At 51.3% G+C, this 22,554-nt stretch overlaps 9 protein-coding genes across 9 annotated transcripts; 4 read left to right on the top strand and 5 right to left on the bottom strand.

Annotated features, from left to right (window-relative positions):
- Positions 1-510: 510 nt before the first annotated feature.
- On the top strand, positions 511-2,552 carry M436DRAFT_62890 (uncharacterized protein; the record flags this gene model as incomplete). The annotated part of the gene is made up of 4 exons (XM_013573207.1): positions 511-561; positions 614-771; positions 877-2,041; positions 2,097-2,552. 4 exons carry the CDS (start codon positions 511-513, stop codon positions 2,550-2,552), a joined length of 1,830 nt encoding a protein of 609 aa, XP_013428661.1.
- A 742-nt stretch (positions 2,553-3,294) lies between these two features.
- Positions 3,295-4,667, bottom strand: M436DRAFT_43485 (uncharacterized protein; the record flags this gene model as incomplete). Its single annotated transcript, XM_013572949.1, has 2 exons — positions 3,295-4,409; positions 4,463-4,667. The coding sequence occupies 2 exons, from the start codon at positions 4,665-4,667 to the stop codon at positions 3,295-3,297; spliced, it is 1,320 nt and encodes a 439-aa protein (XP_013428403.1).
- A 513-nt stretch (positions 4,668-5,180) lies between these two features.
- M436DRAFT_27038 (uncharacterized protein) lies at positions 5,181-7,389 on the top strand (the record flags this gene model as incomplete). The annotated part of the gene is made up of 3 exons (XM_013572916.1): positions 5,181-5,243; positions 5,308-5,556; positions 5,611-7,389. Coding segments are annotated over 3 exons (2,091 nt in total), but the record flags the coding sequence as incomplete, so codon positions are not given.
- Positions 7,390-9,538: 2,149 nt separating this feature from the next.
- M436DRAFT_62893 (RdRP-domain-containing protein) lies at positions 9,539-13,630 on the top strand (the record flags this gene model as incomplete). Its single annotated transcript, XM_013573208.1, has 1 exon — positions 9,539-13,630. One exon carries the CDS (start codon positions 9,539-9,541, stop codon positions 13,628-13,630), a length of 4,092 nt encoding a protein of 1,363 aa, XP_013428662.1.
- Positions 13,631-13,694: 64 nt separating this feature from the next.
- Positions 13,695-14,792, bottom strand: M436DRAFT_71928 (uncharacterized protein; the record flags this gene model as incomplete). Its single annotated transcript, XM_013573278.1, has 1 exon — positions 13,695-14,792. One exon carries the CDS (start codon positions 14,790-14,792, stop codon positions 13,695-13,697), a length of 1,098 nt encoding a protein of 365 aa, XP_013428732.1.
- A 597-nt stretch (positions 14,793-15,389) lies between these two features.
- On the bottom strand, positions 15,390-16,118 carry M436DRAFT_44268 (uncharacterized protein; the record flags this gene model as incomplete). The annotated part of the gene is made up of 1 exon (XM_013573105.1): positions 15,390-16,118. One exon carries the CDS (start codon positions 16,116-16,118, stop codon positions 15,390-15,392), a length of 729 nt encoding a protein of 242 aa, XP_013428559.1.
- Positions 16,119-16,352: 234 nt separating this feature from the next.
- On the top strand, positions 16,353-18,011 carry M436DRAFT_62895 (putative ribosome-associated complex subunit SSZ1; the record flags this gene model as incomplete). The annotated part of the gene is made up of 1 exon (XM_013573209.1): positions 16,353-18,011. One exon carries the CDS (start codon positions 16,353-16,355, stop codon positions 18,009-18,011), a length of 1,659 nt encoding a protein of 552 aa, XP_013428663.1.
- Positions 18,012-19,147: 1,136 nt separating this feature from the next.
- Positions 19,148-19,528, bottom strand: M436DRAFT_22771 (uncharacterized protein; the record flags this gene model as incomplete). The annotated part of the gene is made up of 1 exon (XM_013572908.1): positions 19,148-19,528. A coding segment is annotated over one exon (381 nt), but the record flags the coding sequence as incomplete, so codon positions are not given.
- Positions 19,529-20,541: 1,013 nt separating this feature from the next.
- Positions 20,542-22,260, bottom strand: M436DRAFT_43560 (uncharacterized protein; the record flags this gene model as incomplete). The annotated part of the gene is made up of 1 exon (XM_013572967.1): positions 20,542-22,260. The coding sequence occupies one exon, from the start codon at positions 22,258-22,260 to the stop codon at positions 20,542-20,544; it is 1,719 nt and encodes a 572-aa protein (XP_013428421.1).
- Between the last annotated feature and the right edge of the window lie 294 nt (positions 22,261-22,554).

The following is a 22,554-nucleotide window of genomic DNA, read 5'->3' on the forward strand; positions in this document are numbered from 1 at the left end:
ACCTGCTGCCGTTCAAACATGGTGCGCTTTCTGACACAGCCAGCCGAGAGTACTCAGGGCCTCTCAGTATTCGTGCACCTTCAATAGAAATTTTGGTGCAATGATAGGCATGCAGCGCGTCTAGATATAAAAGCTCTTCCGTGACTCTCGTTTGCATGCATGTAACCGCTGGGAACCTTCTGGATAGCATCGCACTCTCTTGATAAAGAAGGCACTTGAGTAAATGGCCAAGTATCTTGTTTTCTTTTCTCCCCTGAGGTTTGCCAGAAGTGCGACACAAACTCTCCGCCAGTCAGTGGCCTCTTGTTTGTCGTTTGTGCCGTGAAGCTGGGTGTTGTTTCCAATCCTCCAAGCGAAAAGGTACTATCAACGATCTAATTCTTTCCATTCTGATTGCATTAACACCGGTGGAAAAGAGTTCAGACGACTCAGACTTCCTTCTCGATCTTCAACCATCACAGCAGAAGGAGCGACTTGTTTTCAGGAAGTCATCAGCAACGCGCTGTCGACATGGCACCTTCCACTCCCCCCGATATCACCGTCTCTGACAGCCTGTCCGAGGTTTGTCCATTCCACCTGCACACTTTTAGACTGCAGGCTCACATCGAAACAGCTACGCATCGAACATCCAGTTGCTACTATGCATCACAACACTCCAGACAGCACGGGTCAGCATACCCAGAGCAACCGTGTCAAGCTGACTCTAGAGACTCTTCCCCCTGAGATCAAGAACGAGATCTTCTCTCATTTCTTACTCGCTGCTAAAGTCAAGTAATCGACCGACGCGAAATGGCCTGGCTACAAATACAAATTCGACACGTCCATCATGCGTGTCAACAAACATATGAAGGAGAACGCCACCACCTATCTGCATAGTCAAAACGAATTTGCACTCATCAGCTCAAAGTTCTTCGCCTTCGAGATTGACAGAAGACGCTTCCTGCCTACTGTCGCTACAGCCAAGGCCGCCAGAACCTTCAGGAACCCTGCCATCGAAGCCACCATCACCCATGTCGGGGAGACTCTTTGTGTATGCTGCAACCCCCAAAAGCACAAGGGCAAAGACCGAGCAACCCACGCCTTGTTTCTGGTCGCCGATCTCGAACATCTTATGCGAGAATTGCGCTTGACGTATCACATGTGGCCTTCCAAGCCCATTTACATCATGTCCGAGTCCGACGTCACTCCCGTCGAGCACGTCCCTGTCAATGTCGATACTCAGATCAAGGTAGTCTGGAAAGTCAATCCGTCGCACCGTCAGGATTTTACCGTTACCGAACGCCGGGCTAGACAAGTCCGTTTGCTTGACCCTCTCAACTTCTCTACTGGTTGTGGAAAGAGAATCTCCGTCGTCGGAGTGGACAAGGACATCGTTCATAAAGTTGTGGGTCAAGAAACGCCACGCGTTCTGTCCATCAATGCTGTCGGCTGGGACCTTTACAACCTCCTCAAAGCTCAAAAGAGATATCTCGACACAATCCTGTCTCAGGACTCGGCTCGTCTTCTGGATCTCATCCACTCTTACACCGACCTCGCTTGCGCAGGATGGCCTTTGAATATTATAGGCTTCTGGAAGAACGCCTCTGTGACCACCGATGTTAACATGCACGGTAGAACGATCAGTTTGTGCTTGTTGCCCTTTGACGAGCTTGACGAGGAGGATTACCAGACTCAGATCGCAGACTCGTGGCAAATGGCTGTTCTGTGCCTGGTGTTCGACTGTCTGTGCACAATCGCAAAGCTTTGCCTGAAGAATGGGGACAATGTTCATCTGAGGGATTGTATTCAACTCATCGCGGATCTGGACTTTCATACGTTCCGCCCAAACCATCGCCATCTAATCCCAGCTAGCCTCCGGGTCTTGCTGAGTCATTACGTGGCGTGGCTACGCATGCATGAGCCATCGACCTTGGCCGATGATGCAGTCACTCTGGGCAAATCAATGTTGGACCAGGCAAGAGGATGGCTTTCTGCGGACGATCAAGATGATGTTTGGCGGCCTTTGAACACAGACTCGGAGTTTTTGAGCAGAGTCACTGCAGTAAGTTCTCTGTACATCTCGAGAGGATTCCGCTAACACGTTTCGTTTCTTTCAGGGCGAGGCCGAGCTTCGATCAAACAACTTCGGTTCTTTCCCAATCTCGTGCGTCAACTTCCAAGGCTTACTCAACCGCCCACGCCTTCACAAGACGCTATCCAAACCCAAACCACCCCGCGAAGCATTCCAAGGCTGGGCCTTCCCGCGAGACTTTCCGAAACCAGAAGTTGCAGCACACATGACCAAGTTCTCCGATGACATCGTCAAGCTCAAGTTTGAAGAGCGCAACCCTGGCTTGGCCGAGGATGCGCTCGATCACGGACACGTTCCTTTCGTGGTCCTCAACTTTCCTCGTGAGCCCGAAGAAGAGCCCGATCTTCCTCCAGGTTTTCCTCCTGGTATCCTGCCTCCGGGTCTTCTGGCCGGCGGTTTTGGGATTCAGGTCGGACCAGTGACTACACTTGGAGCGCTAATGGGAAACATGGGCATGCCTGGTGGTGCTCCACAGCCTTAAGGTAGCTCGAGACCAGTTGAAAAAAACCATGGATGGTGTCAAGATGTGGATACGAGGATCAATGACAGGTCAGAAGCGGGAGTCATCCTCTGATGATCACGAAGGAAGAGAAACGACAGGCAGCGATGCCCTGTGGCAGTGGATTCAATAGATGATAATCAAAATATTGTGTCCAACACTTTTCATTCTCAGCAATGTTCCACATCTATCGAGTATTTCGAAAGACTTGATGCCACCCATGCAACTCTTGCCAAAGCACTTTCCCGTTCATGAAACAGAACTCGGCTCTCCAGGACAATATGATAATCTCCAACCATCACGACCTTCACACCTCTCTTGGTAGAAACCTCAGAAGCGTCAGTCTACGCTTTACGAAACGCTCCGGTTCTTACATCTCAATGTAAGCGAACAGTATAACGGACTAACATACATGCAGTAGAGCATTCACTGGCAGGGACGTTGAAGGTAGGATGTTCCAATGTCGGAAGCAAAGGCTCCGAATACAAGGGGATGTAGATTACTGAACCAACTCAATAGGATATCAATGACCAAGGAGATATGACAAGGATGTATAGGCCAGTTGAGGGAGAGGAGATGTAGGTATTTGGGTTTACGTAATGATGATGGTGAGGGCGAGCTTATTGGGAATGTGCTCTAGAATGTATAGCCCATCGATGAATTTTGCGGTGTGCAAAGGCAGAAGAGCGTAACCAAGAGATTGCATGTACAGCGTCGAAACCTTCTAATCTAAGCGACTAGCATGATTACCAGGTCCTTTCGACTCGTCCTCTGGCTCCCAAGTGAAAAATTGCTCTTGTGCTGGGATGCACTTCCTCAACGCAACGCCATAATCACCAGCGTTGGGTGTCCTCAGAAGCGTGTGGATATGGAATTTGGCCGGCTGCTCATTGTTCAAAAACACACCCGAATGATGATCAAACTCAATTATTACCACCGGGGACTGAATGCGATAGTAGAATGGGTCTTCAGGGCCAAAGCCACCGATCCAGCTGAAGTAGGTTTCGTCGGCAAAGGACATTGCGTGTGCGAGTTTCTTTGCGCGAGAGGTGGCGGGGAGGTAGAGGAAGTATTCTTCGATGATTTTTGAGACGAGATTGCGCTGTGAGGCATCCATGGAGGCGAGGGTGATGCCTTCGTAGGGAACGATACGGTTGTCGCGGTAGGCGCCGCAGAGATGGCGTTGATCGTCTCTGTTCCAACGGCCCTCTGGCATTGCTGGGTCCTTGATCAACTTGTAGATTTGCGTCTTTTGCTGTAGAGCTGGTGATAGCGATTGCATGAGTTGGAGACCGAGCTCTTCTTCGCGGGTCAAGATGCGGGTGCCTTTGTAAGGCCCAGAGTCGATCTCGTTGGGCTCGGCGCCGGTGAACCAGGGCGAGATTACGATTTGTCGTTTGAAGAGGAAGATGTTTAGGCAGAGGTGGTGGCCGTAGAAGGACCAGCCCCAGGGTTGTGTGGAAGAGGGTTCACCGAAAAGAACGAAGTTGTAACTGAACTCATTCATGACTTTTGTGCCCTGGACTAGTTCACCCAGGAAACCGTTGATGCGCATGGCGGAGATTGCTTTCTGGTAGCCTTCGGGGGAGAGAGTAGCTTCGAGGATTGCGAGAATGGAGTCTCTGACTTTGTCTGATTGTTCGTCGAGGCGGAGACCCTTGTGTGCGAGGAGGAACTCGGGATTGGACCATGTTCGCCATTCAGGGCTGTCGATGTGGTAGCTGAGGATTTGTTTTTGCTCGTCTGTCACCTGGGAGAGGAGGGACTGGGCGGCTGTGACGATGTTGTCGATGTCAACTTCTTCGTCTTCGTAGTGGAAGAGGCCTTCTCGGACAGTGCCTGCGAGCATCAAGTTAGTCATTGAAAGTGGAAAAGGTACAGAATTGACTCACCGTCGCTTGTTACGCCCTTGAAGGGCTCAGCGAGCAATGAGCGCCAGTACATGTACAAGGCATGGAGCCACGGTGGGTTGTGCTTGGTTTTGAACTCGTGAGCATACTCGTGTGCATCTTGCTGCTTCATCGTCTGGAAACGCGGCACATTGAGGTCCGGGAGGTGCTTGCGATAGTCGCCAGAGATGGCATTCTGTTGTGCCATGGTTGCTTAGCTGACGAGATGGAGGGAACAGTGGCAGAGGGACCAGACTCCAAGAAAGAAGACGAGCGTGTCTTGTATTGTCCCTTCCATGACTCGGCTCCTGTCAATGGCACTTTCGTCGACCCTGGATCAACTGCCCCGCTTCTCCACCACATCATCCCCACTCTTGCCAATGCGTGTGGGCTGTCCTCATGAGCCCGAATCTCGGCATCATGCTTTCATGCCCTGACTATGCCGTTCAGACAGCTCGGATATGGTGGTCGACCGGCTATTCCAATCGAGAATATCGTCTGTTGTGTCGATCGTGAAAATTCGAGATGATTATTTGCGATCGAGGAGAATGAAGGGTCTCGGTATGAGCTAGGTTCTGCCGAAAGTGGTCATGTGACGACGTGGAACGCCGCCTCATCGGGTGCGCGTCTACCGACGGCGTGTTTGTTTTTGCTTCTCGAATAATAAAGTGCATGCATTAGAAGAGACTCGAGCATGCGACTCCACTAAACTCCCTATAATATGGATATCCTCGCTGCAGAGGTCGATCGAATCGTCTTTACTCCGTATCCTACCCAGTTGAAGGTTGGTCATACTGTACCCAACGTCATTGCCACGGCACAATACTGATTACACTCCTTCGTTATAGTCTTTACATGATATCGTTTCTCGAACATCCGAGGCAAACATCTGCCTATGGGCTTCCTGCTATCACTGTCGCATTCCTTCTCTGAGTCAAGCCCTTATAGATGCTCTACCACAATGGCCATATGTCTTAGAAATCATCACTCGCCTATCTTGTGCCCTTGATGTCAGAAACTCGCTTGTGCTGAGAGAGCCGTCCTTGTTGCCTCGCCTTCTAACACATGCTTTGGAGTCGCGAGGCGAGAGCAGAAAGGTGGGTTCAATGACATGAGTGCCTTCTGCGCCACCATGACTTACTTGACAATAGTATGTGGACGCTGCCGTGGCTCTCCTGTCTCATCCTTTACCCTCCGATGTGCCTCTACCAGCAACTGCTCAGAACTTCATGCTCCAGCTGTTCGACCTTGCTGCCACTCAGCCAAATGCTGCCACCGTCCAGCAAATTCACCGACTGGTCTATGGTGCTTGCAAACCCATCCTTGGCATCCTCTCCCCTGGTGTACTGGCCCATCTGGAAGACTACATCTTCTCCATCTTGAAGAGCTCTTCTGGCGTTGAGGATCAGTCTCTGGGTATGTACTGTCTTGCTATCATGAGAATGATACTCGAGAAGTTTCAGACCGAGGTTGGAAACGATGCTATGTGGCCTACTTTCGATCATCCTATCGATTCTTCCAACTCACAATGGACGCCTGATGCAATCAAGCAATTCTTCAACGGCAACAAGACGCACAAGACTATGCAGCTGCTGGTGTTGCGAGTCATCTGGGCATGCAGGCCAGAATCAGCAGATCCGACTGGACAAGGTCTTACTAGTGTTACTCTTGTCAACCAGATCTTAGCTGGAGTATCCCAATCCGCCGTCATAGAATGGTCTTACAAGAATGCAGTCATAGTGCGAAAGCTGCAGGAGAAGTGCCTTGTGCCTGATATTCTTCCTGCTCTCCGCTTCCAGGTTCTCACTTTCCTGAGTTCACTTTCTGACAAGGTCGTACTACCATCTCAAGCAACACTTTTCTATGAGAGATCGCTGCTGGATTTAAGCGCCACTTCCATGAAACATGAGCATCTGGACATGTCGCTCCGTCTATCTCTTTTCCGCTTGTCTTCGAACTTCAAATCCGAGTGGTGGGGAGAACTCCTAGATAAGGTCATGGACTTGTTGACAAATTCGCCGCCCACAGAATTATTCAACTCGGCCGATAGCTATATCTTGTTTCTTGGTTGTATCGCTGACATGGTCGACGAGAACGAGTCTTGTCGTCGCGGTATACTTGCAACCCTGCACTCTGGTCACAACCGCCAGAAGCTGGAGTATTTCTTTGCCGATCTGGAGACATCGCCTGAAATTGATACAGGTCACAGCACAAACAGATTCTGCATTGCTTCATACACGACCTGGAGGAACAAGCTGAAGTCTTCGCTCTGCTCTCTATTGCTCCGTGCAGCTTTAGCCGCTCCGCAAGAAGAGACTTCCTCAATACGCCGGATGCTGCCCGAGATCCTTCGACACCATGCAGTCGTTGAGTCGAGTAAACCAGCATGTCCCATCTGTGTACAGACGAAACTCAAAGCACCACAAAGACCAACACCGTTTGTGGAGATCGAAGCCACACCAGAATCTCAGGATGCAAGTCTACATTGGAAGGAGCGTCTGGGCGCAGTGATGCAGACGCATGCCAAGTATCAGGAAACTTCCTTGGTAGCCTCTTTCATCAACATCTGTCATGATCTCGAAGCACGATGCGAAGGTGTAGAAGAGCCTCTGAGATTAGAGCGACAGAAATTCAATGGCCTCGAGAAGCGGTATGCAGGATTGAACAAAGCGTACGGGGAGCTTGAGGGTCAAGTCATGGATAGAGACCTACGCATCAACGCGCTCGAAGCAGAGAATGATCGCCACGAAAACGACTTGGCGGCTTCTTCTCAAGAGACGCGGGATCTGATGCAGCGAATTGATACGCTTGCGCGAGAGCTTCAAGAAGCTAATCGCAATGCTCAGTGTGATATCGATCAGCTCAAGCAGGAAAGGCAAGACTTGGAAGTACAGCATGCTACCGCTGTTGCCTGCAAGGAGGAGGCTTTCGAGCAAGTCCGTGAACAACTCCACCAGGCCAGGTCAGACGCTGAGGACTTGCGCTCCGAACTTGGGAACACGATGGAGTCGAGGAAACATGACAACACCGAATACGAGAAGTTACAATCAGAAAAGAAACATCTCGAGCAGCAGCTTCTGGAAAGCCAAGCTCGAATCTCACAGATTGAGGAGGAACGAGCCACGCTGCTCGAAGGCCACAGTTTGCTCGAGCAAGATATCATCAAGCTCCAACAAGATATCAAGGAACGCCAGATGCAGCATGAAAGCCTTCTCACTGAGATTCGGGCCATCAAGCAGAACTCAGAGGACGAAGCCAAAAAGGCCACCACGGCTTTCGAAGATGCCATGTCAAAGGCAGAGCAAGAGTGGATGAGCATCAAGAACCATCTCGAGCAGCAACTGGAAGAAGCACGACAGGATCTTGCAGAGGCAGAAGACGGCTTCCAGCAACAGCATGATGCAAACAAGCAAAAGACTGCCGAACTCCGTAAGCGGATCGAGCGTTTGACGAAGGACTGCACAAGGAAAGATGCCCAGGTTCTGGAAGCACAGGAGATGAGAAACAGACTGATGAACGCTATGGGACTTACTGGCGTGATGGCTCCGCCGCCCGAGCCTACGGTAAAGTTGTCAGTACTGCCTGTGCGGTCCGCCTCAACCAACTCGTCCACACCACGAACTGCATTGCCATCACAGGTCCCCTTCACACCTGCACCTTACGCACAACACTCCGATGAAGAGCATGAAGACGAAGAGCCGAACAGTACGTTCATGTCTGACGTCTCTGCAGATAACGGACCTACACCAAAACGTGCAAGACCTCGACCTTCGTTGAAGCCAGCAAGTACACAGGAGAAAAGAATGAGCATGGCACCGAGGTCTGCGAGAGCTATGATGCGAACAAAGAGTGCTATTAAGAGACAGCCTCTGCAAGACATGCCGACCAATCGGTCACCCGTACGGGCTAGATCACCGAGCAAAGTTGCGTTTCACGATCTCCAGAACCATGGATTCGGTATCAATACTGCCGAGAGGCGGGAACTTGAAGATTGGTCGTTTTCTGCAGACCACGTAATGACCGGCACGCCTGGTGTTGGCTTGAACGACAAGGGGGAGGATGCTCTGGATGCGAGTACCACTGATGTCTAGTTTCGGTGTAATAGTTGTTGTTTTCCATGGATACCCTACAGGAGTTTACTTCTTCGTTCTTATACAACAAGTTCTCCAAAAGTGACATGTGCTCTATCGATGTGAAGTGAGGATGCATGCATGACACGATGCATGGTCCCGCATGCAGCGTGGAGATCGGCAGCATGGTTCAGCTGGCAAGTCTTTGTTTACCTCCTCACTCCTCCTAACAAAACACAGATTAGCAGCAGCAAACATGGCTAGACAGGCGTTATACACCCCAAGTCTTGAATAAACCCATCGCACGATCGGTACAGTGATGGAAAAAAGTTGTGATAACAAGAATGATAATTTCACCTGAGCAAGCATCATGCAGTTCAATAGCCGCTGGCGGCAAGCGCAAACAGACATCTGGAAGTCGAGATATGACCTGGCTATTACGAACATTCACCTTCTACAACGCGTTGATTGTGCATTAGTGAAGTGTTGGATAATGTTGTTGTGACGACCGTGCGGACAGACATACTCCAGGAGTCTTTGCTTCCAGCTCCTGCTCTGTTTGCACTTCGCTGCCGCCTTCCTTTCTTGTACGGATACACCGGGCTTCACATTGCACTTTGTCGAAGTTCACAAGTACAGACGCGTCAGACTTGGAGGGTTTGCAACATTCCTCGCGGCTCATTCTCAGCTGAAGCTCTTTACCTCCACGACTACAGATCGTTTGAGAGCATTGCATCTCTCGACTGGCTTCACAACCATGGAGGCCACTGAAACAAACATGGAGCGCCTGCGAAGACAAGGTCCTCACCGCAGATATCAATCTGGTCCTCCTCCTCCTCCTCCTTCTTCTTCTACTCCTCCATCTCCTCTTCCTCCTCCTCTAGCATCTGCTCCACTTGCACCACCTGCATGTCAAAGTTCCCTCTGTCATATAAACAATCATCAACGTACTTCACCACAAAGGGTTGTGCCCAACTACAACCGCCAACGCCAGCCACCACAGACAGTCATGTCTAACGATACCCGCGATGATAATGTCCGCACACCAGAATCTTGGGAACCGGTCTGGATCGATATCGATAACATTCCGTATGCTCATCACAACGCCCTTGGAGTGCATCGACTTCTCTACAAGTACGGTCACGTTTCCTCTATCAACTGCTATGGTGGAACCAAGAGAGCTTCGGCTCTCATGTCATTCGCCCGCACATCACTCTTCAGCAGGTCTCTGAGTCTCGGAGGACAAAAGCTCAGTATCAGAAGACGTGTGTTCAAGCCCAGACTTATCCAGTCTTCGACAAACACTGCAAAGACCATTGCTCAGAAGGTTACCCTTCCTGTCAACCAGATCGAGTTTGGTGTGATGATCAACGAGCGTCATATGATGGTTATGCATACCGTCTCTAGCACTACCGATCATCCGATCACAGTGATGCTCGATCTGGCTTCTGACGCAAGACACTCCCTGGAGTTCCGCTTCTTTCTCACGGCTGAGCAAGGTGCACCCTGGTACCGCGCTGAACTTCGCCTCAGCATATCTTTTGAAGTCAAGAAAATCCAACATGAAGACGGCCACAAAGAGCTGGTCATCACTTCTCAGTTCCCCCCAAGGTGGTGGCAGAGTGTAGATGAGAGCCTTCTGCAAGATATTCATAGTGACAATCGCGAACCTCTCAACTTCCAAGACTGGCCGAGAGGTTGGCGCCGTGTCACCGACATCGATCTCAATCCAGAAGAGCGCCATCTGAGTCCAGTGGCTTTTCTACCACCCAGCCCAGTCGTCGACACAGGTCGCTGGCTGACATGGAAGTTGAGTTTCCCTGTTGGAGTCGATGATACTACTTACCAAACAATCGTTGATGTCTTGGAGAATCACAATGTGACTGTTCAGACACATGGTTCTGCTGAATTCGAGACCGTCCCGCGAGAAGATCCAGTCGTTTGGGACTTACTCGACCCACATCAAGCCTCGTACGAGTCAGATCTTCACCAGATGCAAGACGAGATGATGCATCTTGGGCAAGATATTCGCTATCAACTGGAGGTCTGTATCTCGAATAACAAATTCATCGAACACACCTTGACCAGGGAGTTCCTCTTCGAGCTGAGTGCCTTGGACAAAGACTTCATACGCGACCCCAACAACCCCTCGAGTATGTCACCAGCCCTTGTCCTCCTCGAGAATGTCGCAGACTCTAAGCAGACGTTCTTCAATCCTATGCACATCTTCCAAGAATACCAGCTTCGCCATCCACGAAAGCGCCGCGTTCCCAAAGGCTGTGTCTTGATGAGAACAGCCATCATCACTCCCACCACCTTCTACGTCAAGACATCATCTGTGGAGGTGTCGAATCGCGTGGTCAGGGATCGTCTATATGCTGTAGAGAACTTTCTACGCGTCAGGTTCGAAGATGAAGACTCATTCGGTCGCCTCATGCCTATGCCACATTACGAAAACCAGCACGAGGTATGGGCTCGTATAGAGCGCTGTCTTCGTCACGGGATCGATATCGCCGGCCGCCACTACGATTGGCTTGCTTGTGGTAACTCCCAATTCCGTGAGAGAGGCGCATACTTCTTTACGCCTTGGAGCGAGAACATAACGGCTCGCAGCATCCGCGAGACGCTCGGTGACTTTTCCAGTATCAACGTCGTTGCCAAGTGCATGGCTCGCATTGGTCAGTGTTTCTCAACCACTAGAGCTTCCAACAGTATTGGCGGAATTCCCGATGTGCTGATCAAGGATATCGAGCGAAATGGATACTGCTTCACAGACGGTGTCGGCAAAGTCTCCCCTTTCATTGCTAAGATGGTTACCAACGAATTGTATGGCAACTCTGCTCCCAATGACTACCCATCTGCTTTTCAGTTCCGAATGGGCGGTTACAAGGGTATACTTGTGGTCGACCCGACATTGAAGGGCAGCAAGAAGATTCACGTCAGACCAAGTCAGCGCAAATTCGATACGAATAAGGGACACACACTTGAGATCATCAAGCCTTCGAAGTTCTCTTCTTCGACTCTCAATCAGCAGCTTATCCTGGTTCTCACCACACGAGGTGTACCAAAGCAGGTCTTTGTCGACAAGATGACCAAAGAACTGCAGAATATCGACCTCGCGATGAAGGACGAGAGTATGGCCCTGAATATGCTGCAGAAGAACGTTGACTTCAATCAAATCACATTGACCATGTCAGGAATGATACTGGATGGTTTCATGCACTCTGAGGATCCCATGTGCGAGATTCTCCTGCAGCTCTGGCGTGCCTGGAACCTGAAACATCTCAAATACAAGGCCAAGCTCTTCATCGAAAAGGGTGCGTTCGTCCTTGGCTGCGTCGACGAAACAGACACGCTCAGGATGGATCCAGGCGAGCTCCCTGAGATATTCATACAAGTACCTGGAGAGAAGGAAGGCGAGTGGAAGACTGCTGAGGGAGTTTGTCTTCTGGCACGCAACCCATCCTTGCATGCTGGCGACATCCGCGTTGTCAGAGCTGTGCCCTGTGAAGCTTTGAAGCATCTCAAGAACGTTGTCGTTCTGCCTCAGCGGGGACAGAGACCGCTTGCAAACATGTGTTCCGGTGGAGACCTGGATGGTGACGATTATCTGATCATGTGGGATGATGACTTGCTACCACCGGTGGCGAAGTGGAATTGGGAACCCATGAACTATGATGCACCTACCCCTGTTATGTGTGTCGGACCCGTTCAGGATGAGCATTTTGTCAAGTTCTTCGTCGACTACATCAAGAACGACAAACTTGGTGCAATCGCCACAAGTCACCGTGCTATAGCCGACCATGAGGGCTCAAACCAAGGAGTGGCATACTGGAAATGCGAGAAGCTAGCTCAACTGCACTCGCAAGCTGTCGATTTCAACAAGACCGGTGTCCCAGCCAAAGTGGACAATGATCTCTGGCCCAGAAGATGGCCTCATTGGATGCCAGGGAAGCCCAAGTCCAAGCAGTATATTTCTCGAGAAGTGATTGGAGTTCTCTACGACATGGTACAGCCTGAGCCATTTGCGCCTCGCCTCGAGAAACCGTTCGACAGACGTATCCTTGACGCGTACGTCTTGACTGATTCACATTTGGAGAAGGCTAGAGAGCTCAAGATCGGATACGACCAACAGATTCGTCGTGTCATGGTCCAGCACAGCATCAAGACCGAGTTCGAGGTCTGGACAGCCTTCGTCATGGAGCACAACAGAGAGCAACACTGGTACTCGTTGGCAGAGGATCTTGGAAACCTGATGAGCAGCATCAAGACAGACTTCCAGGCTCAGGTTAAAGAGTATCTCGGGCTCGTCGACTCTGGCTACATGATCTCTGAGAAGACCTTCGACATCCTTGGGCCTTTTGTGGCTGCTATGTACACCATCACCGAACAGGAAGTGACACAGTGGAAGGGAAACAGACAGGTGTCCTTTGACGAAGACGACATGAATGCGCCATTGATCACGTACCCCTGGCTCTTTGGCAGAGAGCTAGGAAAGATCGCTACCAGGAAGTCCGGACCTTCGGCACTGCGCACAGCATTCGCCGCCAACGGCGATGTCAAGCGCAGAGCGCCGGTCGTCAAGTCCAACTACAAGGCAGAGCTGCACAGCATCAAGCTCGAGCCTCTTCCCGAATGGAAGCCGGAGCATGCTGTGGTTGACCACGTGGAAAAGACGGCTTTTGATGTCGCAGCGGTCCAGAGGCTGGAGGAGAAGTTGGAGATTACTGGAGGAGATGACAAGGCAATGGACGAGATGGCCGTGACACCCAAGAAGTCCGCGGATGGAGACGCAGTGGATGGTGCCGACAGAATGAGAGGAGCAGGCACCGAAGAAGAAACGGAGGACGAAGTGTTAGAAGAGCAGAGCTCAGAGGAGCAGAGTTCAGCAGAGCAGACTTCGGAAGATGAAGAGGCTGAAGAGGAAGACCAAGAAGAGACTGGAGTATCGAAGGAGGAATCACAACAAGCAGGAGCTGGAGAGGCTGAGCCTAGAGATGAAGGCGAAGTGGAGGATCTTGACCAGCAAGGAGGAGAGGAAGAAGGAGCAGAGGAGGGCGAGAGTGCATACGATCGTCTGATGGCCATGATGTCCTTGTAGATCCGTAGAAACCAGAATCACTTGTCTTCTTTCTCTATATCACTTCCGCTTTCTTTTCGTTCTTTCAACCAACGCTAGCCTCACCCCTCTCAAACACCCTGACTCCACCATCGCTTTGCACAAAATACAAGGCTTCCAACTCTTTCTGTTGCTCTTTTTCTTTCTCTTCATCGTCATCATCCCAAGCACCACCCCGACTCACCCTAATCACACCACTGACATCTCTAGCTTTTCCTGTATCCAGTGGCCTCAAACTCAACACCCATTTACTCACATGGGCCTGCTGCACCACAAAAGCCGCATGAGCTGCCTCCAGCGGCGTTGACTGATGAGATGTATCTGGCAGCGCGGCAGAGAGGAAGGGCGAATCGGCTTGAGTGATCAAGGTGCTTGTCGTGACGAGCGAGCGTAAAGATAGGAGGAGAGAGGACAAGGCAGAGGCGGAGGGGGTAGCAGTGGTAGAGAGGAGGAGGGTTGGTGAGTCCAGAATCAAGTGGATTTTGCGGTTGGGGTGGGAGGATTGCAGGGCTGAGAGGAGGGTTGTGAGGGCGCTGTGGGTTGAGGATGTTGAAGCGTCTTTGAGGTGGGTCGTTTTCGAAGGTTGTTGTTGTTGCTGGATTTGTGGTTGTGTCTGTTGCCCTGATACTTGTGGTTGCGATTGCGAGGGAGCGGGTGTGTGCACTGGAGGACCGCGCGAGGGTATGGGGCCTCGAGATGGCAGCGGGCCACCTCGACTCGGTAACGGCGAAGCTGGAGTGTTCCTCGCAGGCAGGCTTCTTTGTACAGGCTGTATAGACTGCTGTGCCAGTGGTGCAGCAGTGATTGCGCTCGACGTCGCATTGACAGGAAACAAGTGCGTCAAGCCATCCACAAAGACAAATTTATCCTGTTGAGCCAGACGCGCAAGATCGACACCAGCACCCCGTCTGACCTCGTTCTTCCAAAAATCGTAGTCGCGTAACCATGATACCAGTACTACTGTAACATCCTTCTCTTCTGGTGACTCTGATTCAGAGTTGGAGGTAAGTGCGCTGCGGAGGAGGCGGGTGACTAGCCAGTTTGGAGTCGAGTCGAGGACGCCGGTGAGGAGAAGTTGAGAGCCCGCGGGGGGAAGGTGGAGGTAGGGTTCTAGGAGCGGCGGGGTGCGATTACGGGTGCTCATGTCGACTGAGACTGTGACTATGATTGCTCGAGCGATATGTTATTGGACGAATTGGTAAGACACGAAGGTGGAGTTGAGTTGAACTTTTTGCAAGATGGCGGGGTGCAAGCTGGTGACGTTGTTGCTCGGGACTTTTTTTCTGAGTGGTGCCTGAGGCAAGCTTCAAGTTTGGCTTGTGATTCTTGGCAGAATACTCATAATGAAGTTGGACATTGCAAAAGGGTGATATAGGAATATGAATTATTTGTCTATTGGGTGACTACTGGTTGCATGTCTCGCGCAGCTTTGGTCTCTTGTCCTCCATCGTTGGCCCGACGAGTCTGAACATATCCCAAGCATGTCAAGCTCGGGTGCCGAAAAAGTTCTGGTACTTATCCAGACGCATGCGATACGAGTCTGACTCAGCTTGATGTCATCTGAAGCCCAAGTCCTCTCGATTGGAGAACTTGGCTCTTTCTCCTGTGCTGCTTTGGATGCTTCTAGCATGCTTGCTGGAGGACTCGGTTCCTGGCAGGGCTAGAAAGCTGCATGCGAAGCGAGTGCTGGCAAAGCATCAGGCAGTTTTGTTGTATCTTGTCCTCAATGTGATATCGAGGCTCAAACAGTCTTGACCATCTTGTTCACAAGCTTCTTCTGTGCCTGGAGGTCCAGACCCTTCTCGTCCGTCTCGGTCAAACATCTTCCAATAGCGACAGTCTCTGCAATGGTCGAGCTGTCGACCCAGACCTTTCCGTTTCTTCCAACAGCCACCTCGAATCTGACCTTTTCGCCAATCTCTTCCAGCAAGACGACACCGCCCTTTCCAGCACCCATCATCAAACGACGAGCGAAAGCGGGAGAAACGTCAAACAGCATGCCGGCCTTGAGCGGACCCAGACCGTCGGATTTGCCGGTGGCAGGGTTCACACATTCAATCTCGACGTCGCTCCACTTGTCGGCTTTTGAGACGCGGGCGTAGACGAGAGCTCCGGGGTTGAGTTGAGGTCTGGTCTTTTTGGTAGCGCCCTCGAAGGCTAGTTGGCCGAGCAGGACAGAATTTGTGTGGGGCGTCAGGGTGCAATGGTATGTGTCGGTAGAGGATCGCTGAACAGTGGCGACGACGAGATCGCCGGTGTGAGGTAGGTAGCGGCCGCCGAGGTTCTCAATCCAGATGGCATTCTTCTTGGAGTCGGTGCATAGTTCTCCGGCCTGGGTTGCGACAATCGTCACTGGCGGAATGTGTCGCAGACCCGGACCAAGAGTCAATGTGCGGGTAGTGTTTTGAGAGGGCAGCTGTTCAGGCCTCAGTTCCTGGCCAGGCAGTACAAGAACCGACGACGACGACATTATTGTTGCTATGAAATTCTTACGGCTGCGGCGATGACGAAGGTTTGAGTTGGATCACTGCAGTGACGGCTCAACGTCGGCTGGAAATTTGTTCGAGAGGTCAAGAAAGTCTGGAGCGCAAAGTCGCATCTCGACAAGCAGTCAATCCACTTCTATCCCTGTCGCCCTGCTGTTCTTCTTTGCGACACTCCCGATACCAGTCTCTTCAGCCGCTTCCCCATCACATCACACAACATGAGCTCCGAAGGCGAGACTGCCCCCAAGGTTGCCATTGGTATCTCCTTTGGTAACTCGTACAGTTCCATCGCCTACACCTCGGGCGAGGCCAAGGTCGAGGTCATTGCCAACGAGCTCGGTGACCGTCAGATCCCCACCGTCCTCTCATACGTCGACGGCGAGGAGTTCCAGGGTACCGAGGCCAAGTCGCAACTTGTCCGCAACTCAAAGAACACCGTCGCATACTTCAGAGACTTCCTCGGAAAGGACTTCAAGTCGATAGACCCCACCAACTGCCACGCCTCTGCCCACCCCGTCGATGCCGAGAACACCATCTCTTTCCAGATCAAGGACACCGAGGCCGACCAGCAAAACACCCGCACAATCCACGACATCACCACCCGTCACCTCCGCCGTCTCGCTTCCTCCGCTACCGACTTCCTCGGTAAGAAGGTCAACGCTGCCATCATCACCATCCCCTCAGACTTTGCCGATGCCCAGAAGGATGCCCTGAACAAGGCTGCCACCGACGCCGGCCTCGAGGTCCTCCAGTTCATCACCGAGCCCGTCGCTGCTCTCCTCGCCAACGACGCCAAGCTCAACGAGAACTCGACCGAAGACAAGAACGTCGTTGTCGCCGACATTGGTGGTACTCGCACCGACATTGCCGTCATTGCCTCGCGCGGTGGCATGTACACCGTCCTGGCCACTGCCCACGACTACGAGCTCGGCGGTGCTCAGCTCGACCAGGCCCTGATCGACTACGCCGCAAAGGAGTTCATGAAGAAGAACAAGACCGACCCCCGTACCAACGACCGTTCGCTCGCCAAGCTGAAGCTCGAGGCTGAGGCCGTCAAGAAGAGTTTGTCTCTCGGTGCCTCTGCTGCCTTCAGCATCGAGTCCCTCTCCGACGGCATCGACTTCAGCTTGACCGTCAACCGCACCAGATACGAGCTTCTCGCCGCCAAGGTCCTTGGCTCTTTCAACCGCCTGATCGAGTCTGCCGTGCAAAAGGCTGGCCTCGACAACCTCGACATCAACGAGATCCTCCTTTCCGGTGGTACTTCGCACACTCCCAAGATTGCCAGCAACCTCCAGTCCATCTTCGCCGAGTCCACCATCGTCGCTCCCTCGACCAACCCCAACGCCGTCAACCCCAGCGAGCTTACCGTCCGTGGTGCCGCCATCCAGGCCAGCCTTATCAGCGAATTCGACAGAGAGGACGTTGAGCAAAACACCCACCCCGCCCTGACCGTCGCTCCTCACCTTGCCAAGGCCATTGGTGTTCTCGTCGGCGACGAGTTTGTCACTCTGGTTGATGCCAACACCGCCGTCCCCGTCCGCCGCACTGCCCAGTTCAACGCTGCCGAGGGCGACGTTCTCGTCAAGCTCTGCGAGGGTGTCAGCGAGATCAAGGTCACCAAGGAGGAGGCCGCTCCCAAGGAGGCCAACGGTGACGACGACTCCGACGACGACAGCGATGACGAGCCCGAGGAGACCCGCGAGAAGGTCTGGAAGGCCGGTGATGTTATTGCCGAGGCTGCCGTCAAGGATGTCAAGAAGGGCAGCAAGGTCGAGGTCCAGATCAACGTCAACGCCGACCTTTCCGTCCAGGTCATTGCCCGTGAAGTCGGTTCCAAGACCGGTGTCCGCGGTACCATCGAGGCCAGCGCATGAAGAGTTTAGATTATACCCTTACGATTCCGCCTCCTCTCACGCCTCGAGTAGAGCCGTTCTGCCACTCCCACAGATGCTCTCCACCCCTCGTCCGCTGCTTCGAGCAGTGTCAGTCTCTCTACAACTCCCTCCCATGACTCTTTTCCGACCTGTTTTGCATAGATGAAATGTTTTTTGTTATAACTCTGGAGTTAGATTTTCGTATACACAAAAGCAAAACGAATAGAAGAAAGGATTACTTTTGACCAAACTTCACAAACCCTGATGATGTGTACTAGCTCGTGCTTTCTGTTTCCAATTTCCTGACTCAAGTACTCGCAGCATTGAACTTTTGAATTTGAACGAAAGAGCTGTTACCTTTCTTCTCACGCGCCAAGCAGCAAGTCCACTCTCCTCTCTGCATCACACCATAATCGCGTCATCAAGACTTCAGGATACTAGCACGGGACAAAGTCGTAGTCATCTTAGTCATGAAACCAAAGATGCTCTCCAAACTTATCGATATGCTTGCTCTCAAAAGGGACCAGATTTGAGCCTACTAAATAGCGGTTACCAGCATTGCGAATCTCCAGAGCTTTCTATATATGGACAAGCCCCACCTTTTGTCCTAAACATTTGTGTGTAATCATGATAGCTGCTTGATGTGCAGTTACCGCGTGTGTGAGACTTGAGTAGTTCTTCTGTTCCTGTATCCACCCTCTCTACATCATCCAGTCACCCTCCCCTTCATCTCCTTCATCCTGATCTTCCTCCTCCGTCTCGTGCAACACTATCGATGAAGTTCCATCATCATGAAACACCACAGAAGCCGTTCCAAAGAGCGAGAATATCACTGCATCAGAAACATTCAGCTCTTCCGGACTAGGCATCTCTCCAGCGCTCCTGACAAATTGTACATCCCCAGTGGCGCGCAAGAAGAACGTATAATAGGCGTATTCAGTCGTAAGCATTTGATGCATGAACCAGCCAGTGAGGCCATCAGCAGAAACCGGTCGTGGAAGCGGTCTCAATTGAACGATTTCGCTTCTGATGAATCGAACGGCTTCAAGCTCAAGGGTTGCGGTCTCGGCTGCTCCCCAAATTCGAGCGAGTTGAGCGAGTTCAAAGGGCTCCGAATCTGGTTCTAGGTGTCCGCATCCGTTGCAAGTCTTGATCGGGCCGCCGCAGTGGTAGCAGAATTCGTGTCCGCAAGCGCAGGTCATATGCGAGCAACCCTCCGTTCTCTCGACCACTCTGTCGCATTCAGAGCATGTTTGGTAGCCTTCTTTTTTTATGAGAGCGAATGCTTGCTCGTCTTCTTTCGAGGGACCTGCGCAATCCCCGTCGTGTTTAAGAGCACGACATGACTTGCACGTCGACCGTTTGCACTTTTGACAGACAGCGAGAACATCCGATTCGTGCATGAGAGGCGGTATAAACTCCCCACAGTCTCTGTTGCCACAGTAGATACGCTGCTTAGTAGGCGTGTATAATTCTTCCAGTTTCTGTTTGAAACTCCGGGCTTCTTCTTGTGGTAAAGCTTCCAGTGCGAGATCTGCTGGGATGCAACAGTTCTCGCCGAAATAATTCTCGCCGCACTTGATCGGCAAGTCGATTCCGTTTCGTACGGACGAGCAGACACGAGAGAGGCACTCGTGGCACCAGTAGTGGTTACATGGCATCGTGACAAGAGTTTGTGCCTCGTTTTCATCGCCACAGGCCTGACTGGGCTTGTAGCTGATGGAGACCAGTGTCTTTTCGATGGTTTGAGTGTTGGCGTCCATCGTGTTTCTGAAATCGCTGATGCTGGTGGTTCTGGTGATACTTGAAGACAGTTTTGTGTGGTTGTCGTAATTGGTGTCTGAAGAGCTCGATCACCTTTTTGTTATGTGTTATGAGGTTTGTGTTGTGTTTCGTTGGTGATGAACGCGATGTGTGTGGGCGATGGAAAGTACTTGATAAGTGTAGTTTACCAGATGGAAGCGATCGAAAACACAGAGCTGGCGCTTATATATGCTTACAGTGTCTGGGGACGAGCAAGAGTCATCGCCACGGTGTCGAAAATTTGATGCGTGAGTTTGAGGTCTTTATGTCGGAAACGACATTCACCTACCAAACTACTTGGCTGGATAGCTGCTTACCTACTCTCATAGTAGAATCTTGTATCAGAACCACTGTCGAAAACTAGTCTCATGAGATAGATTGGTGGAATCGAGAGAGTTGGAGGTATGGCTCAGGACTCAGGAGTCGAGCCAGGGTCGCGGTCGAAGTTATGTACCTCGATGTTTCGAGAACAACGAGAACCTTAGGACAGATTACTGTAAGCGACTCGCAAGTGCTGTTTGTCGATCACCAGAGGGCAAGCTCTCCACCCAATTTGAGCATTGCTAGTATTGAATGCTACAATCGTAAAGTAAAGCGGCGTGACTCCGCGCAGTTGAACTTCAAGGACACTGCGACTTCACAGGAATTAAAAAGTTCTCATTGATCATCATACTCGTTCATAATTTACATACCAGTCGTGATGTCGTCGCGTCCATCATATTCTATCTCATTCGAAGCGGATTTTGCGTCCTTTAGGTTTGGTGTCGGCATTTTGCGAGTACTGAACCCGTATACCCTGCTCTCTCGCCCACTCCGGTGCGTCTGGACTGCAATGCCAAACGTTTACAAACTTGAGTGTCCTTAAAGATGGCTTGAGACCATCCACTAGTACACGCACACCTGCACCTGTGATCATGGTTGAGGAGAGATCTATGTCTTGCAAGTTCTTCATGTTTGTGGCGATGTGCTTCGCCACATCATCGCCGACGTCGGAGTTGTGTGTTAGTCGTAAACTGCGAAGACGTTCCAGACGAGGAAGGGCCAGAAGCGAGGTAACAGACTGTGCTGCACCTGTGCATTGCACGTGTAGCGTATGTAGTCTGGAGAGGTTGGAATGCTTGAGAAATCTGTTGTCTGCAGGGTCTGGGTACTTTGAGATGAGTTCAGGGTCTGACAGAAAAAGACTGGCCATGTCTGCACCACAACAGACAAGTTCCTCCAGGTTGGGCAGGAAGAAGTCTTTAGGGCTCAGTAACACAACACTACTGAGCGATCTGTCGAGATCTAGACGCAGTACGCGAAGAGTCGGTGGGAGATCGCGAAATGGGAAAGGCACCGGACCGGAAGAGACCCCGGACGTCATGTCCAACTCGACTAGCTGCTTGGCTGATTCCTTGAGTGATAGGATGTCATAAGGCGCAGCCCAGTCATTGAGTGAGAGAGATTCCAGATTTGGAGTCAGCGCCAGGAGCGTGGCGATTCGGAGAATATGCATTGAGCGATTGGGCGACTGGAAGTTTCTGATCAACTTCAAACGATGGAGCTTGGGGAACTCGCCTTTCCAGTGCAGATTCAGGCTACCAGGTATGATGGCTCGACATTCGAACTCTTCTAGATTCTCACAACCCAGAAGCAGACTGGGAAGGGTCATAGATGAGATACTAGCGGAGGTACCAAGCGTAAGCTTTCTGAGTTTGGTAGCCGACTTGAGATTGTGTACAAGACTGTCGCCGTGCAATCCGCCATCGACGAGACGGAGAGAGTCGAATTCCGGACAGCTTCGGGCTAGCGCTTTGATGAATTTCCCCATGTCTTTGACATGTTTCAAAGTGGCAGAGATAACTTTGCGCTTGGAAGTGTTGATGCAGTGACTCAGGAAAGCAGATCTGACGGGCTTCTTGGCTTCCGAAAAGTCCAAATGCATCCAAAGTCCTGGCAAACTGTTGATGAAGACATTCCACTGCTTTGATACGCGAGTGCAGTATGCAATTTGTCGAAAGTTGAGGTAGGACAGAATCATCTCGACAATTTCGATGGGCAGTTGAGCGAATGGATCTGCAGCTTTGTCGGGGGCAAGCGACAAGAGGAGCTTGTCATGCATTTTTTGGAGCAGCTCGACATTCTTGACCTTTTTGCTAATTCCATGTTTGTAGATGCTCAGGGAAACGTCAGTCTTTTGCATGATTTGAAGCACTTTTCCTGCTCTCAGATAGCCAGTAGGATCCTTCTCGAAGATACGAATACAGGACCGAGCATCCTTGAGGGCGAGCTTGTAGTCGCCGAGTTTCTCATTGACTGCTGCGCGTGTATCGAGCAATTTGACCGATGGCGACGGTTCATGCTTGATGGCCAGATCGAGGAGGTCTATAGCTTTGACATAATCCTTTCTTCTATATTGGAGTTGTGCATGCTCGAGAAGCTCAATGGTCGGCGGTATGTGAGGCATTCAGTCGATGATGGACTTTGAATTCAGTGGTGAGATGAATGAAGAATGTTGTCGATAAGTTGACGCGTATAACAATCAACCGCGCTGGTGGAAGGCGCGTTCTTGGCTTGGCGGGTCAATTCGTCTTCAGATTGCGACCCTGTCACTTCACCAACTGCATTGCAAACATGATGCTTGAAAGAAGGTGAATCTCATCCCTTTCGCAATTTACTTGTGATTGAACATTCTGTATCTGCAGCATAAGCTCTTGGGTATATACAAGAAAAAGTCATTGCTTTCATGATTCGTTACTCG

The sequence above is a fragment of the Aureobasidium namibiae genome (assembly GCF_000721765.1).
Source record: "Aureobasidium namibiae CBS 147.97 unplaced genomic scaffold scaffold_6, whole genome shotgun sequence".
In the NCBI taxonomy this organism is placed as follows: domain Eukaryota; kingdom Fungi; phylum Ascomycota; class Dothideomycetes; order Dothideales; family Saccotheciaceae; genus Aureobasidium; species Aureobasidium namibiae.